This window comes from Magallana gigas, chromosome 5, assembly GCF_963853765.1.
Source record: "Magallana gigas chromosome 5, xbMagGiga1.1, whole genome shotgun sequence".
NCBI lineage: Eukaryota > Metazoa > Mollusca > Bivalvia > Ostreida > Ostreidae > Magallana > Magallana gigas.
The window spans coordinates 39,635,543-39,650,074 of record NC_088857.1 but is presented as its reverse complement, the minus strand read 5'-3'; the positions used below and the strand labels follow the sequence as shown (position 1 = coordinate 39,650,074).

The following is a 14,532-nucleotide window of genomic DNA, read 5'->3' as shown; positions in this document are numbered from 1 at the left end:
CATTTATTTTATATGACACTTCATAAAAACAAGGGCCTATATGATAATTATACGCCTTTATAGTTGTCAGACGTTAACTTACTGTACATAAATCGTTAGAAGTAACATTACTCATTTCAAACAAATGCAATTCCAATAAAATAGCAAGTAATAGCTCCTTCCGTTCATAGGATTTGACAGCAGAAATCGTGGACATTTTGCTGTCACTGAAATAATGCATGTTGATCAAGAAGTAAAGTACGCTCTGTCAACACGTAATGTAACGCACTGTAGCTTAAGTAATTGTTAGCGGCATCTATAGACTTAGTCCACTCTAAAAAAAGTTTTACTTAGTAATCATTTTTTACTTAAAATCATATTAATAAGTAATAGGTAATTACTTAACATTTACTTACAAATTTAAAACAATTACTGAATTTCATGTCAATTACTAAATAAAAATATTTTACTTACATTTACTTAATGTGTAGAAATGTTTTACTAAGTAATTCCTTTTTACTGATTATTGTTATGAAAAAAGGGACAATCATTTACTAAAAACTAAACATGATTTACTAAGTAATTCCTTTACTGATACTTGTTATGATAAGGAACTATCATATACTTAACATGATTTACTAAGTAATTCCTTTACTGATATTTGTTATGATAAAGACTCTCATATACTTAAAGCAAAAACAGACTTACTATATAAGTATATTATGAGAGAGAGAGAGGAGAGAGAGAGAGAGAGAGAGAGAGAGAGAGAGAGAGAGAGAGAGAGAGTTTGCACACAGACAGGTTGGGCAATACAATAGGAAATTTGAAAGTGACTAGCTTTTCAGAAATGGCATATATCTCCTTTGCTTTCAAAAAGGTATAATTGTCCTTATTTATCAGAATTATATACTTGTCCATGCAAGGTTGTTTTATTGTCTCCACCTTTAAGAATCTTGATTCGCCATTACCAGCAGAGTCATGATCGAGAAGAACTAGATAAATATTGCATTACACGGTGCAATATGTGTACATATCTATCATGTACATATTTGTTTAAAAAGAGCCAAATTAAAATATTGGATTTTTTTTTTCAATTTTATAATAATTACATTGCATAAGAATATAATGTCTTTAGCTATAAACTTACTTTCATTGAAATCCATTTTTAAGGAGATCAATGCAGTCTATACATTGCCATATTGATCAATGAGTCAAATCTCAAAACCATTCAGTAACCAATAAAGTGCTTTTATTAATTCATAGTCATTTTGTACATGATCAGATCTACAAAATCAAATGGTATAGGAATGTGACATTTTTGCTGCTGCCCCTATAAACATGCAAAGGACAATGGATCAACATATTATCAATGTGTATGAGCTCATGTCCTTGGGGCATACTCGGGTAAGCTACATGGTATGAAAGAATTTCTTCATTAAAACTTAAAGTTTCAAACATTTGTAAGTTAAAGTAAATACGTTGAATTTCTGAATCATCAAACCATTCTTCTGTGATCCAAATGGATTTCAAAGTCCCAAATTCAGGCATACTATTTGCAACACCAAATGCAATCTCACATTGGTTACAGACAAACTTTTGACCTTTGTACAAAATCCATCCTACCTCATGAACAGACTTAACTTGATTTGCATCAATACCAAAAAAACTTGATAATTTTTCTCTCGAGTTTTCAATTTGCAAAACAGGTTTTTTTTTCCCAAACATGCAATCATTGTTAAACAATGGATGTTTGTCACATAAATTTAATGTACACTCATACATTGCACAACGTTCAGCAATAGATTTTTCAATATTCTTAAAATTGTGACATCCAATCATCCTTTCTTTGATGAAATTATGTTTTGATTCAAATCTCATAGCCCAAACATTACAAAGAGCTCCAAACTTTTCTATGGTTGATGGAAGATGTATTAAATAATGCTGTTTTGGAATAATGTTTTTTTCAGGAAACAATTCTTTAAATTGTTTTAGATGACTTGAAATCATTACCTTCAACATTTGCACTGATTCATAAGATATCAAGGGAGATAATAATATCAATGTAAGTTCACACAACTCTATCAAGAAATGAATGTATGGATTATTGAAAGCACAGTTTAGTTTATCGATGAGAAAAAAAGGAAGCAACCGCATAAGTACTATCATACTTGAAGCAGACTGCTTGAGAGTTGTATCATTTCCATTGATGACTTTGGCTGGAATAGGAGTTGGTTGACTACTTCTATTTGCATAACCATAAGAAAAATTTTCTATTAAATTATTAAGCTCTGTAACAGAGAAAAGCCTATCATCTAACAAAACTTTTAAAACCAATTTGATCTCATACACTGCAACTCCCTCAAAAATAACATGCATGATGTCATGTGGAATTTGCTGAGTTAAGTCAAAATTTGGGAAATCACGGGCTACACTTCTGCCATTAATTCCATAGGCACGAGATATGGCATCTCTGACTGACTGAGTTTGTGCCACTGAAAGTTCATAGCACTGTTCATCATAACGATCTAAGTTTCTCTCAATGAAAAGATGCTCTTCAAAATTTGCCTGCATGTCATCAAATGTACATTCACAAGTTCTGCATTTTTGATATGCAAAACCAACACCTATTTTGTACCCCCCAAATTCATTAGCAGCCAAAGTATCTCCTACAAAACAATGACACCATCCAGCTATATTGTATTCGCAACTGTTGATGGTCAAAGTTATTCCCCTAGAAAGAGTTTCTAAATCTGTTTTTATTCTTTCTAATACAACATTAAGATTATGCTTATTCATTATACTCCTTTTTATAACCGCCAACAAACGAATTGCTGGTAATCGTGATCGATATAAAACTGGTAGGTTTGCAAGACTGTAATAAAATAAACCGATTTTGTGAGTTCCTGCACGCTTGTTTAGGGGATTGCAAATTTCAACATCATCAAAATACAACACAATTGGCAAAGCTATTTGGTTTTGTTGAAAATTTTGACGATAGACAGAACCAGTTTGAATATCAGAATAAAACCCATCCATTCTTTCTGCAGGTTGGTTAATTACAAGTTCAAGTATATCTTGGTTTTGCAGCAGTTGTTCAATGCTTTCAATAAGTGGAATATACATAAAAGTGTCTCTAACAACATCTAAATTAGCTTGTCCTCTCTGTCGAACCACTTGAAGCCTTTGGCCAACATGTACTGTCTGTGGCTCCTGCAAGAAGTTGGTTTAAAATAAGTAAGTAAGTAAGTAATTGTTTATTATAGCGACATTATGCAAGACATTTCTATTATATAAAGTATATGTCAAATAATTTTCACCCGGCCCCCTATAAGTCACTTTATACAATTGTAACTTTATACATGCATAATTTCAGATTTATATTATATTTACCTATGAACATTGATAAATTACATTTCTGATGTACAAAATTTTAACACATTTACTTTTGAATATTATTTTTCCTGAGCTGGTATGCAGAGTTTATAAATGTAGCAGTTTGTAATGGGTAATTATTGATCAATGAAACAAATAAATATTGACTATTATCAAATTCTTCAAAATTCACCGGCCATATAGAAATATTTGAATTTCTGTTGTAGATTTTTATACAAAGTGCAGTATAAAAGACAGTGTTTTTCATCTTCAATACATTGTTCTGAACATAATTTTAATTATTCCTCACAAACAGATGGACAATAATATTCCTATAGAACTCATGCATTTTCATGTGGGGCCCTAATTATAAACAAATGTACCTATAGAGTTTGAAACAAAATTTTTATTTTGATGTCAAAATAAACAAGTTTTTTAAAATATAAATGCATACTTACAATGTATAGAAAGTTTTCTTTTATAAACTTCTTTCTCTCATGTGCTGAGACCACTCCACTAAAAGGTAGTTCAATATCAAATATTTCACCGAAGGTGCGCTCAGATATATCAGTGTCTAAGTCCTGCATAAAGTGACGTAATCTGGTCCTCAGTATGTGCATATAACTCTCTACAATGTTATTCACCCCACTGGCAACATCTTCGGCAGCTGTCTGCAAAAAATTAAAAAGAATACAGAATCATTATTTGAGGTTTATTTGTTTTTTCTTTATAAAAATGCAGTCTTGTGAAAAAAAATCCCAATAAGCCCAAAGGGCTTTTATTACCTGATATCATAAACAAATTATTAATTTTTGATGGCTTATTATTCAAATGCCAGAGTAACCATCATGTGTAGTGTTTTCATGGACAAAACCATAGAAAATGTGTATATTTTTGTTAACATAGTCATATAGAGGTCTTAATACATATGTGTATAATCGTGAGAAGCACATCTCACTGATTTAAAAATCTTGCTTTTGATATAAACTAAATGAAAATATAATAAAATTTCAGCACTCGTAATTTTATATTCCCGTGATTAGATGCAAAACAGTTGAATAGTGGAATTAAGTACTTGCATAAAAAAGGAATCTACAGTATAAATTATCTTATCTTTTATCTTCACTAAAACATAATAATATTACTATCCCCTTTTCACTCTGTTGAAATTTTACTTTACTCACTTCTCTTTATCTTTTAACAAGCAGTGAACCCTACTCAGAGTACTCAGAATTGAGGGCGAGTAGTATCGAGAGATAGATAGATAGATAGATAGATAGATAGATAGATAAACATGAATGTATAATACATGCACTTTGAATAAATAATATGAATGAACGACAATATATAACATTACGAATATCAACATATATACCTCACGTATCCTGTACATTTCTTTTAGATTCATGATGAACGACACAGCTTTGCGTTTGTCAAAATAATCATCTGTGTAATTGTCCTGCATATTATCCTCTTCATCATTTTCATGATCATTATAACCATCCATGTTCATGGGAACATCCATAGCCTACAATACCATAACTTGTTTATTAAACAAAGGTTTTTTTTTTTAACATTTGAGAATTCAGTGCAAAAGAAGGAGAACATCTACTGACCCACTGTACATGTAATATTTACAAATTTAAAGAAAAAAAACAGCTGAATAGTCTTACCATTTCGAGATCGTTCGTTTCATGAACCGAAACATTATTATGAACACGGGCTGTCTGTGCATCATTCGTTTCTTGAACTGGTGTATTGTTTACAACAAACTCTGCCTGTGTATCCAACATATCCAAGTGGTATTTCATTGTGTGACGATAATACGAATTGTATTTCCGATATACTTGTTTGCATCCAGAGACACAACATTCTACCCGGAAATCTGGTTTATATGAATGTTCTGAGAATATGTGCCTCATTAAAATTCGCAAAGTTACTGCGATAAAAATAACACAGATAGGACATTTCCAAGCCATCGTACATAGGAAGATGCTGTAGACAAAAAATCCATTAACTTGTACCAGAGACATAAATGTAGTTGTGCATTCTTCAGATTGTAAAAAGAGAAAAATAGGATTAAATTCTACGAATGAAGATATATTGTCTTATATTTTCGAATTTCTGAGATGGTTAGAAACTTTTATTTACGTTCGCGTTAACGGCGCGACTAATCTAAATACGAATTACTTTGGCTTTTCTCCTCCGCAACACACTTCCGTTTCGCGCCAAATCCAATTTGCGCCGGGTTATCAAAATGGCTGAGATGAGAAGTTTCGAAGACTTTGGCGCTGATGGTGTAACAAGATGGCTTAAAGAAAGGGATGTGTCAGAAGATGTTCAAGATTTAATAGCAGGTATATCATTCCCATGGAAACATCAAATTTAATACTTTGTATAGATTATAAATGTATTATGCAACCAAAGTAGATATAATTAGGCTTATATATATATATATATATACACTAATATGAATGGGACATAGTACAATATTTAGTTGTTCTACTAATGATTGACGATTTCTATTGAGTCGGAGGACTCAACTGGATTCATTCACTGGCACAGCCAGGATAGTGTTACCACAAGGGGCTTAGTTACTGGATAGTGAAGTTCCTAATTAATTGTTTCTGATGAAAAAATTGATTAAATTGGTAATTAAAGGTGTATTTCAGTGTTTTGCAATAAATAAATTCACCGAAAACCCCCATTTCAATCAAGTTGATTGTGGTTGAAAAAGTGTTTTCAATGTACATTTAAAAAACTTAAGTAAAATCAAGATCCATATTTCAGGTGCAGCTTGCTAAGAAAAAGAAGACTAATTAATAAAACTTCTGGTCATATACACTCCAGGGCTAGACAAATAGCATTGCCCGACGCCTGGGGCGAGTATTTTAATTGGTCAGACAACTGATTTGTTAAGTAGTAGTAGTCCTCGGACAAGTACTTATTTCTAGCTATTAAAATCTTTGTATTTCCAAATTGATTAAAAAGTGACAAGAGTTTTCAGTATATCATGAAACGAAAGTAAACTCATAAATGTAACTCATAAAAAAAAGAGAGGTCCCGATAATATAGTCAATTATTTATACCCCCTCTAAGGTCGTAATGAGAGTTGCTCTTGTCGTTTAAATGCTTTAATGGGATGTTTATCAGAGTAGCGATGCAAGCTTTAATTAACATGGAGCGATAGACAAATGGATAAATTCGTCACTGTTATCGGTAGGTCAACTTTAAATACGTCCATAGTAGCATCCGTAGTATAAAAATAAAAGGCGGACACAGATCTATAACAACATTCAATCCAAACATGCTAAAACGATCAAACAAAATTATTACATTAAAAGTAGTTAACAAAGAGATTCAACTTGCCAAAATTGAATTATCTGAGCATTGAAAGAGAAAGCTAATTAACGAACTAGATGCATAATACAGGGTTGTCTCTAAAAATTGAAGTAGAAGGGAGAAATAAAAAAGTAGAAGGGGATCTGGAGGTCTTCCTTATAGCTAGATTGTGTTTGAAGTGCAATAATAGCCGGGTAATCACGTCACTTTAGGCGGGGGAAATCCCCGCCTCCCGGGTCTTAGAGACAACCCTGATAATAAGATACATGTTTTAGACTGCAAATCAAATTTCATAAATATCTTTTTTAAATTAAGAATACATTCACAATAACCTTTCCATGATAACCCTGTTTTAATTTTACAGATAAAAAATGATAAGAAATGTAAATACTATAAACATGAAAAAAGGCAAAAGTGTTATGAGCATCTCTATCCATTTTCTGATGTTTCATTGTTAAGTGTGACCTAATTTTAACAAAATGTTATAGTACTGTGTCTTCAAGGTTTTGTATTTGTTTCTGTAGAAAACGACATAGATGGAAGGACCTTCCTTGACCTAAATGAATCTGATCTAAAGGATCTTTCAAGTTCTTTCAAAGTTAGAAAGGAAATACGGCGGTGTTTAGAAGAGCTGGTAAAAATTACTCCATTAATATGAAAATTTGGACTTCAAAATTATTTTTAGTGACATTATCATCATTTTCATGAATATAGTTGTTCAAGACACAAGCATTTAACTGAAATTAATATATGTTTTTAACTTAAATGTAAACACATATCATTTTAACACATTTTTTGCATCAATGAAACATTACCTTTTTAATAAAGCATGAAAAAGACAAGGATGTTGATGAATCGGACTCCCCTCAATTTAAAAGGAAACGATCACCATCACCTCCTACTGGTAATTTGCCAAAACTACAGAGACCAGCTAAGAGGCATGAACCAATGAGGCAGTCTTTACAAATGGATGATTATTTTATACCAAGATCTGAAATCCTCAACAATCCCTCTCAGCACTCTCAACAGAGCATTGAAACGGAGAGACGACGGGTAGTCCGTATGTCAATGGATTCATTGATAGGACAGAATGGAGGAAGGCCATCAGAGGCAGAACTTCAATCTTTAGCTAGGTTGATGGCAAGTCATTATCCAAGCCTGAGGGATAAGCCATTGGAGGGTCTTAGAGATAATTATGTAAGCAAACTTAATTTGAAAAATAACTTTTTAATTTTTAATAACCATTCAAATATATATAGTAAAAAAAAATATTGTTATTTGATTTACCTTTTACTGAGTTTTTAATTAAATTATATAGAATTCATTGGTGGGATTTCTGCGCCGAAGAATGTACAACATCACACCACCTGTATCAACCAAAGGAAGAAAAAAGGGATACAAATCTCTCAAAAAACAGGTAAGAAAGAATGAAGCTAAATACACCTATGCTAAGTTTGCCCATATAAACCATATACCTATTGGAATAAGGCCAATATATCATTGTTTATTATGCTGAATATATAAAACCATATTTCTTCCATCTTTAGGTGTATGGCCATAGACTTTAACTACACCAAGGTCCATCCAACCATAATCTTTTTTGTCTTTCAGCAAAAAATAAGAATGAGAGATAATAGCGTGTGTTTATTTGGAAAATAGCTACAGTGTAGGATAAGAAGATATTGGCAAGAATAAAAAAAAAAATGTAGAGAAATAAAAGGTTATGTTTTTAAATAGGGTGAAGATGATGGTCTAGACAAAATTGGACAGAAGCAAATGACTGAAGAAGAGGAAGTTGAGGGCCAGAGCAAAGGAGAAAGCCAGAGCAAAGGAGGGGACCAGAGCAAAGGAGAAAGCCAGAGCAAAGGAGGGGACCAGAGCAAAGGAGGGAACCAGAGCAAAGGAGAAAGCCAGAGCAAAGGAGGGGACCAGAGCAAAGGAGGAAACCAGAGCAAAGGAGGCGACCAGAGCAAAGGAGGAAACCAGAGCAAAGGAGGCGACCAGAGCAAAGGAGGCGACCAGAGCAAAGGAGAAAACCAGAGCAAAGGAGGCGACCAGAGCAAAGGAGGAAACCAGAGCAAAGGAGGCGACCAGAGCAAAGGAGGCGACCAGAGCAAAGGAGGAAACCAGAGCAAAGGAGGCGACCAGAGCAAAGGAGGCGACCAGAGCAAAGGAGGGAACCAGAGCAAAGGAGGGGACCAGAGCAAAGGAGGGAACCAGAGCAAAGGAGGGGACCAGAGCAAAGGAGGGAACCAGAGCAAAGGAGGGGACCAGAGCAAAGGAGGGAACATGGAAGTCGATAAGCCTCATGAGGAAGTAGAGAAAGAAAATCAGACTCCCAATAAAAAAAAGAGCAAAGAAGTCCATAGTCCACAGAAAGAAGAAGAGGTACAAAAAGAAAAAGGTAGCAACAAATGCTGAATTTGTTAAAAGCAATTAATTGATAGTGTGGGCTTTTCTAAAAAATGAGACTGCATATCAACATTTTAACTTAATCCCCTACTCCTTCGATCTTTTTTTTTTTAAAGAAACAAGTGATGCTCAAGAACTTCAAGACAAAAGTAAAACGTCACTGATGACTGCATTAAAAAGATTAGCAACCGCTAAAACATCAGACGATATTCACCAACTAATCAGACTGTCATATGAGGCACGACTGAAGGAGACAGAAGAAATGCCTGTGAAGGATCGCTTGACAACAATTTTAAAACTGTATAAAGTTTTCAGCTGTCCTGCTAATGTAAGATCATATACTTAGTTTAAAATAATGAGGTTTTACTATAGTTTGTACTCAAGCAATGAATTAAATGTGAGTGTTCTGACATACTTTTTACTATTTTTTAATTCAGGTCATTTACAACATGTACATGCAGGTGCCTGCGGAGATGACGGAAATGAAAGAGAACTTGGGGGAGTTCCTTACAACATCACTAGATATGTTATTTGAAAAGGGGATCCTTAAAATCCCAAGGTCTACTCTTAAAACTATAGGTAATAATTTTATGATAAGTCTGATGCAATAGTTCTAAAATATAATACATGTATAGTGATTGTTTATCAAGAACAAAAATAAATCTTTGGCAAAACAATTTTATGTTCAATGCAATTTAATGTTCAACACATGTTTAGATAATGCAATTATGTGGTAACTTAGGACATTGTATACATTTTTAATACTCGTTTTATCTGTTTATAAGTTTTGATGATTTTTTTAAGGCGTCGAGCTAATGTTCGGCAGCCTTCTAGCAATCGTCTGGATTGACAATCGTCCAAATTCATATTCTGCACCGCCTATTTAAGGCGCATAAGAAATAAGTTCCTTAAAGTATTTAAAGAATTACAAGATTTTATTCCATTTATTTAACTAAATTGTGTATAAAAAACCCAACTTTGCCTCCCTGGTTTTTGACAACTCATTAAATAAGTATAAATTTGCTTAATCAAGAAATGGCGGATGAATACAATAAGGTGTAAAAATTCACTAAATATTATTTTAGTTTATCGCTTGCATTTTAATTAGAGACCGTGCCAGATGGGAAAAAAAATTGATATGTAAATTTATGTGTTATCGGGCACGGTCTCCAAAATAAATGTAAGTTATAAACGTATCTAGTGATTTTGTTGCAGTAAATTAACACGATAACTTATTATTGCTTTAGATGTTTATTTTTTATTAGATCAAAGATACCTAGTGGCTTTGTTCCACCTTCCCATTATTTGTGGTAACACCAAAATGACAGGAAAATTGAAGCCTGGGCACTTTCTAGTCCATGTTGTCAAGGTAATGTACTGAATTTGGAAATGTGATGTATCCCAAATAAAATCTTTAAAAAAGGGCATTCAAAGCAGCATCAAGTTTATTATACATTTGATAGAGAAATCTGGTTTAATATATTGTTTAACCTGGGTTGCAGATTGCACAGTAACATCAAAAACATTAATCTGCTTGATTTTACATGAAAATTTTCATGGTTAATATCAATTTTATTAAAGGTAAATTAGACTTCCAATGGCGGAAAATTAAATTATAAGGAATGAACTCAATATCTACATAAGTGATACTATGCAACTCATATAACATGGGTTGGGACAGTTTACTCTTATAGATATAAACCGCATTGTACATTGTATACCTTGGGTAGATATTGAAATAATTTCTTAAATATATATGTAAATTCAAAATTATACCTAATCACATTTTAGAGTTCAGAAACATGGACTGACGTTGCACAGGCACACAAAACAACATCTGGTGTATGGATTCTTCACAATACGATCGGAGACAAAACGGCAACATTATTGATGGAAAGAGACAATGTTCTATCTAAGTGCACAGGAGCAGAAGAAGCCGTTTTGGCAATGTTGGGGTATTATTATCTAGGTATTTTACCCTACCCAGCCCAGGTTACTGGACCACTTCTTCTCCTACAAGATTTGGTTCTTGAGGACAAAATCCATAGTGGGGACACTAATGTCCTCAATAAAGCCAAAAAAGAATTCGCAGCCTATGCCTCAAAAAAAAATGAGGAGTCACTGGACAGTTTTTTTTAGCTCACCGAGACGAAGTCAGGGGGAGCTTATTCTATACCGTCGACGTCCGGACCTGGTTAAAGTTTTTGTTGCAGGTGCCCTTTGATAGCAATATCTAAATTACTGCTGGTCCGTACTTCACCAAACTTGCATGGATGGTGTGTCTTATGATACTGATGCACCAGACAGGCTTTAGTGCTGAATCTGAGCTATAGGTTACAGATGCTGGAGGAGGTTAAGGTTTTTAGAGCTGGTTAAAGTTTTTGTTGCAGGTGCCCTCTGATGATTATATCTTAGTTACTACTTGTCCTTACTTCACCAGACTTCCATGGATGGTGCGTCTTATGATACTGATGCACCAGACAGGCTTGAATGCCGAGTCTGAGCAATAGGTTTCAGATGCTGGATATGGTTTTTTGGAACAGGTCACATGTTTAATAGATAATAGTACTATTTCAAACTTGCATAGTTAATTAAACTGTAATATGAATGAATCACAGAGGAAGCTTCAGATGCAGAGCTTGATCTCCATTATCAAGGATGCTAAAAAATATATCTTAGTTATTACAGGTCCTAACTTCACCAAACTTGAATGGATGGTGTGTCTTATGATACAGATGCACCTGACAGGCATGGATGTTGAATCTGAGCCAAAGGTGGCGGATGCTGGAGCAGGTTAAGGTTTTAATTGCTAGCGTCCTCTGATGATGATATCTTAGTTATTACTGGTCTGAACTTCACCAAACTTGCATGGATGATGGCAATCTGTGGGCCATGAGACCTGTGTGTACAAAGAGCAAAAGAGGTGCAAAGTATCTGACAAAGCTTGCTTCATGTAAGCAAAGACGCGGATTACTGCCCAAGGACAATTTAACCAAATGTAAAGAATGGGCCGAGGCTCAAATTTCTTTTATTTGGCATATCATTATTTATCCTATGTAATTACTTATTGATTTCGAAAGAGTTTTATGAAAGATCAAAGTTTTTATGTCCGATTGCGTGATCGGCAGTGATATATCATTAAAATTCTATGGGTTTGTCAAAGAGTTGAAAGGAGCCTTACGCTAGAAACTATACTAGCAGTGACCGGCGACCGCGCTAACCAGTCGGCCATCTAGACATATTTACTCTTCTGAGAAATGGATTATTGTGGGGTTTTTTTACCGTTATTATTTCTGAGGACACACGTTTTAAGTTATAAGCGACTATAACCTTCCGATTCTTTGAAGCAACTTTCATATTCTTTAAGACCCAGGACTCTCGATGCTGTTGGCGTTAACATATCCTGCTTGGGTGATCTTTCGACTATCTCTTGTATATGCTTGTAGTCTTTTGAAAAACATGTAGATAAATTACACGTTGAAGAAACCGAGCTGCTGCCAATCAAATAAAATTCTCTGATATCGCTGTAGATAGAGTCGTCCGTTTGATCTTTTAGATGATTTGAACTTGCACACGTTGTAAGTTACACCTTTAGAAATTGCGATTTTTTAAAGTATAATATATGAGAAAGGAAATGAAGCGTGTATAGGAGATAAAGAAGTTGACCTATAAATTTAGACGTACTAGGTTTTTCACGCTTTTTTTCTATATGAAAAGATAAAATACATTGTATGAGCATATTTTCTTAGAAAAGTAAAAAAATAAATAGAATGGAATGTGTAGACATTACTAAATATTTACATTCTACTGTGTTTTTCCATTAAATTCTGTGATCTTCAAATGCCTCTAAATGCAACAAGTAGTCAAAGGTCAAATTGACGAATTTTATTATGACGTCACAAACGTTGACCGCTGTAAACTGCAACGTCACAAGCGAAAATCAAAGTTCACGCTGGTGGCTGTTACTGTGGCTCTTCCATTAATATTAACTTACCCTTAGGATAAGATAGGAATTTTAAGGTATGAATCACATTAATTTTGCAGACGAGGCAAGAAGTTAAAAAATGTAAATATAAGCATTAAATCATGATTTTTTGAATTATACACTCTCATAACTGCAGCGGTGTAAGCATACAAATTTTCATAACGCGCTAACGCGCGTTACTCAATTTGTATGCACACACCGCTGCAGTTATGAGAGTGTATACTTCAAAAAATCATGATTCAATGCTATAATACTCACTGTAGTTGGTATATATATGATACTATAAAGGCCAAACAATCGGACCAAGCAGCTTTAAAGCAATATAAGCTGTATTTTTTAGAATTTTATTTTGCTGCAAAAACCTGCTAGTATGATAAGTCTGCATATAACTTAAACTTTTATGATAAATAAGATTTGAAAAAATCATTAATTTTTGTCAAAGGAAATATTTCTCCTCCAAAGAATATATAACAAATCAGTTTTTGTACAGGACGACGATAATTCAATTTTGCTCCAAATAAGGCTTCTTATCGGCCTTTTTCACAAAAATATGGCTAACATAAATTTAAAAACCATGATATTTTTGTCATTTTAGTAGAAAAGAACATTCTAGTAAAAAAAAAAATTCAACATGAAAAATGCAGCTCATATTGCTTTAACAATACCCTCTGTAACACTTCGATTAGTACATCCTCGTTTGGAATCGCATAACGGTAATTGTTTACATGTACTACACTGGCACTTATGACGACAGCCGTGTCCATAAAAATCACTATTACATCTATTGGCACAGTCCTTTCCCCACGAACCGATTCAGGCTGAAAATACAATTAAACTAGTTTTTAGTTATTTGTCTTAGTGTTCAAATGGTGCATCTGTACTTAATATTGTATGTTTTATTATTTAATATAGAATATTCATAGGACGTTACGACCCCTGCCTTCAGCAGAAATGCAACAAATTGAGCCCCAAAACAAATAAATGCAATAGTGTTACTTAACAAAAAATTTGTACAATGATTCTAAGATTCCGAGTGTTGAAAATAACAATTTTTAATACAGAATTATTAATAATTGCGTAACGCGAGTAGGGAGAGGGACCCACTATAACTTACACTTCAGATCTCCGTTTTTAAATATGGAATTAATACGGTTGGGAGTATAGTAGACTATTTTTCGCATAAAAGATACTGAGAATTTCATGATATGCCAATGGCAATTCCACATACAGATTTCAGTATTTTCGTGTATAAAAGATATTGAAATCCGTATTTCTGATCTGGCAGTACGAGGGCATTTCCGTGCTTGGTTAAAATGAGAAAATCTGAAAAAATACAGAGTTATGTATGGGTTTTTTTCAAAGAAAATGTTTTAAGTTCAGAGCCCCATATATCTTCCTGATCAAAAATAAATTAAGTTTATCTCTCCATATTATTTCCGTAT

General features: G+C 33.6%; 1 protein-coding gene and 1 long non-coding RNA gene across 4 annotated transcripts; one reads left to right on the top strand and one right to left on the bottom strand.

The window, feature by feature from the left end:
* Positions 1 to 303: 303 nt before the first annotated feature.
* Positions 304 to 5,758, bottom strand: LOC117685228 (uncharacterized). The gene is made up of 4 exons (XR_010714195.1): positions 5,025 to 5,758; positions 4,727 to 4,879; positions 3,810 to 4,022; positions 304 to 3,189 (listed from the first exon to the last, which is right to left on the bottom strand). It is a non-coding gene; the product is annotated as an uncharacterized lncRNA (long non-coding RNA).
* LOC105323631 (serine/arginine-rich splicing factor 4) lies at positions 5,482 to 11,958 on the top strand. Of its 3 annotated transcripts, none has more exons than XM_034460402.2 (9): positions 5,482 to 5,708; positions 7,218 to 7,327; positions 7,522 to 7,890; positions 8,012 to 8,110; positions 8,431 to 9,097; positions 9,222 to 9,433; positions 9,543 to 9,684; positions 10,371 to 10,474; positions 10,897 to 11,958. In XM_034460402.2, exons 1-9 carry the CDS (start codon positions 5,609 to 5,611, stop codon positions 11,242 to 11,244), a joined length of 2,151 nt encoding a protein of 716 aa, XP_034316293.2. In that variant the 5' UTR covers positions 5,482 to 5,608; the 3' UTR covers positions 11,245 to 11,958. The 3 variants fall into 3 exon arrangements, with proteins under 3 accessions (XP_034316293.2, XP_065941403.1, XP_065941401.1); XM_066085329.1 differs by lacking the exon at positions 5,482 to 5,708 and adding an exon at positions 6,288 to 6,570; XM_066085331.1 differs by lacking the exons at positions 9,543 to 9,684; positions 10,371 to 10,474; positions 10,897 to 11,958 and having other exon boundaries at positions 8,431 to 9,081; positions 9,222 to 9,416.
* The last annotated feature ends 2,574 nt before the right edge of the window (positions 11,959 to 14,532 follow it).

Bases quoted from the DNA above. Each gene is read 5' to 3' on its own strand.
- LOC105323631 (XM_034460402.2), top strand. From the start codon at position 5,609: ATGGCTGAGATGAGAAGTTTCGAAGACTTTGGCGCTGATGGTGTAACA. The intron at 7,891-8,011 runs GTAAGCAAACTT...TAAATTATATAG, and splicing joins AGGGTCTTAGAGATAATTAT to AATTCATTGGTGGGATTTCT. The intron at 8,111-8,430 runs GTAAGAAAGAAT...GTTTTTAAATAG, and splicing joins ACAAATCTCTCAAAAAACAG to GGTGAAGATGATGGTCTAGA.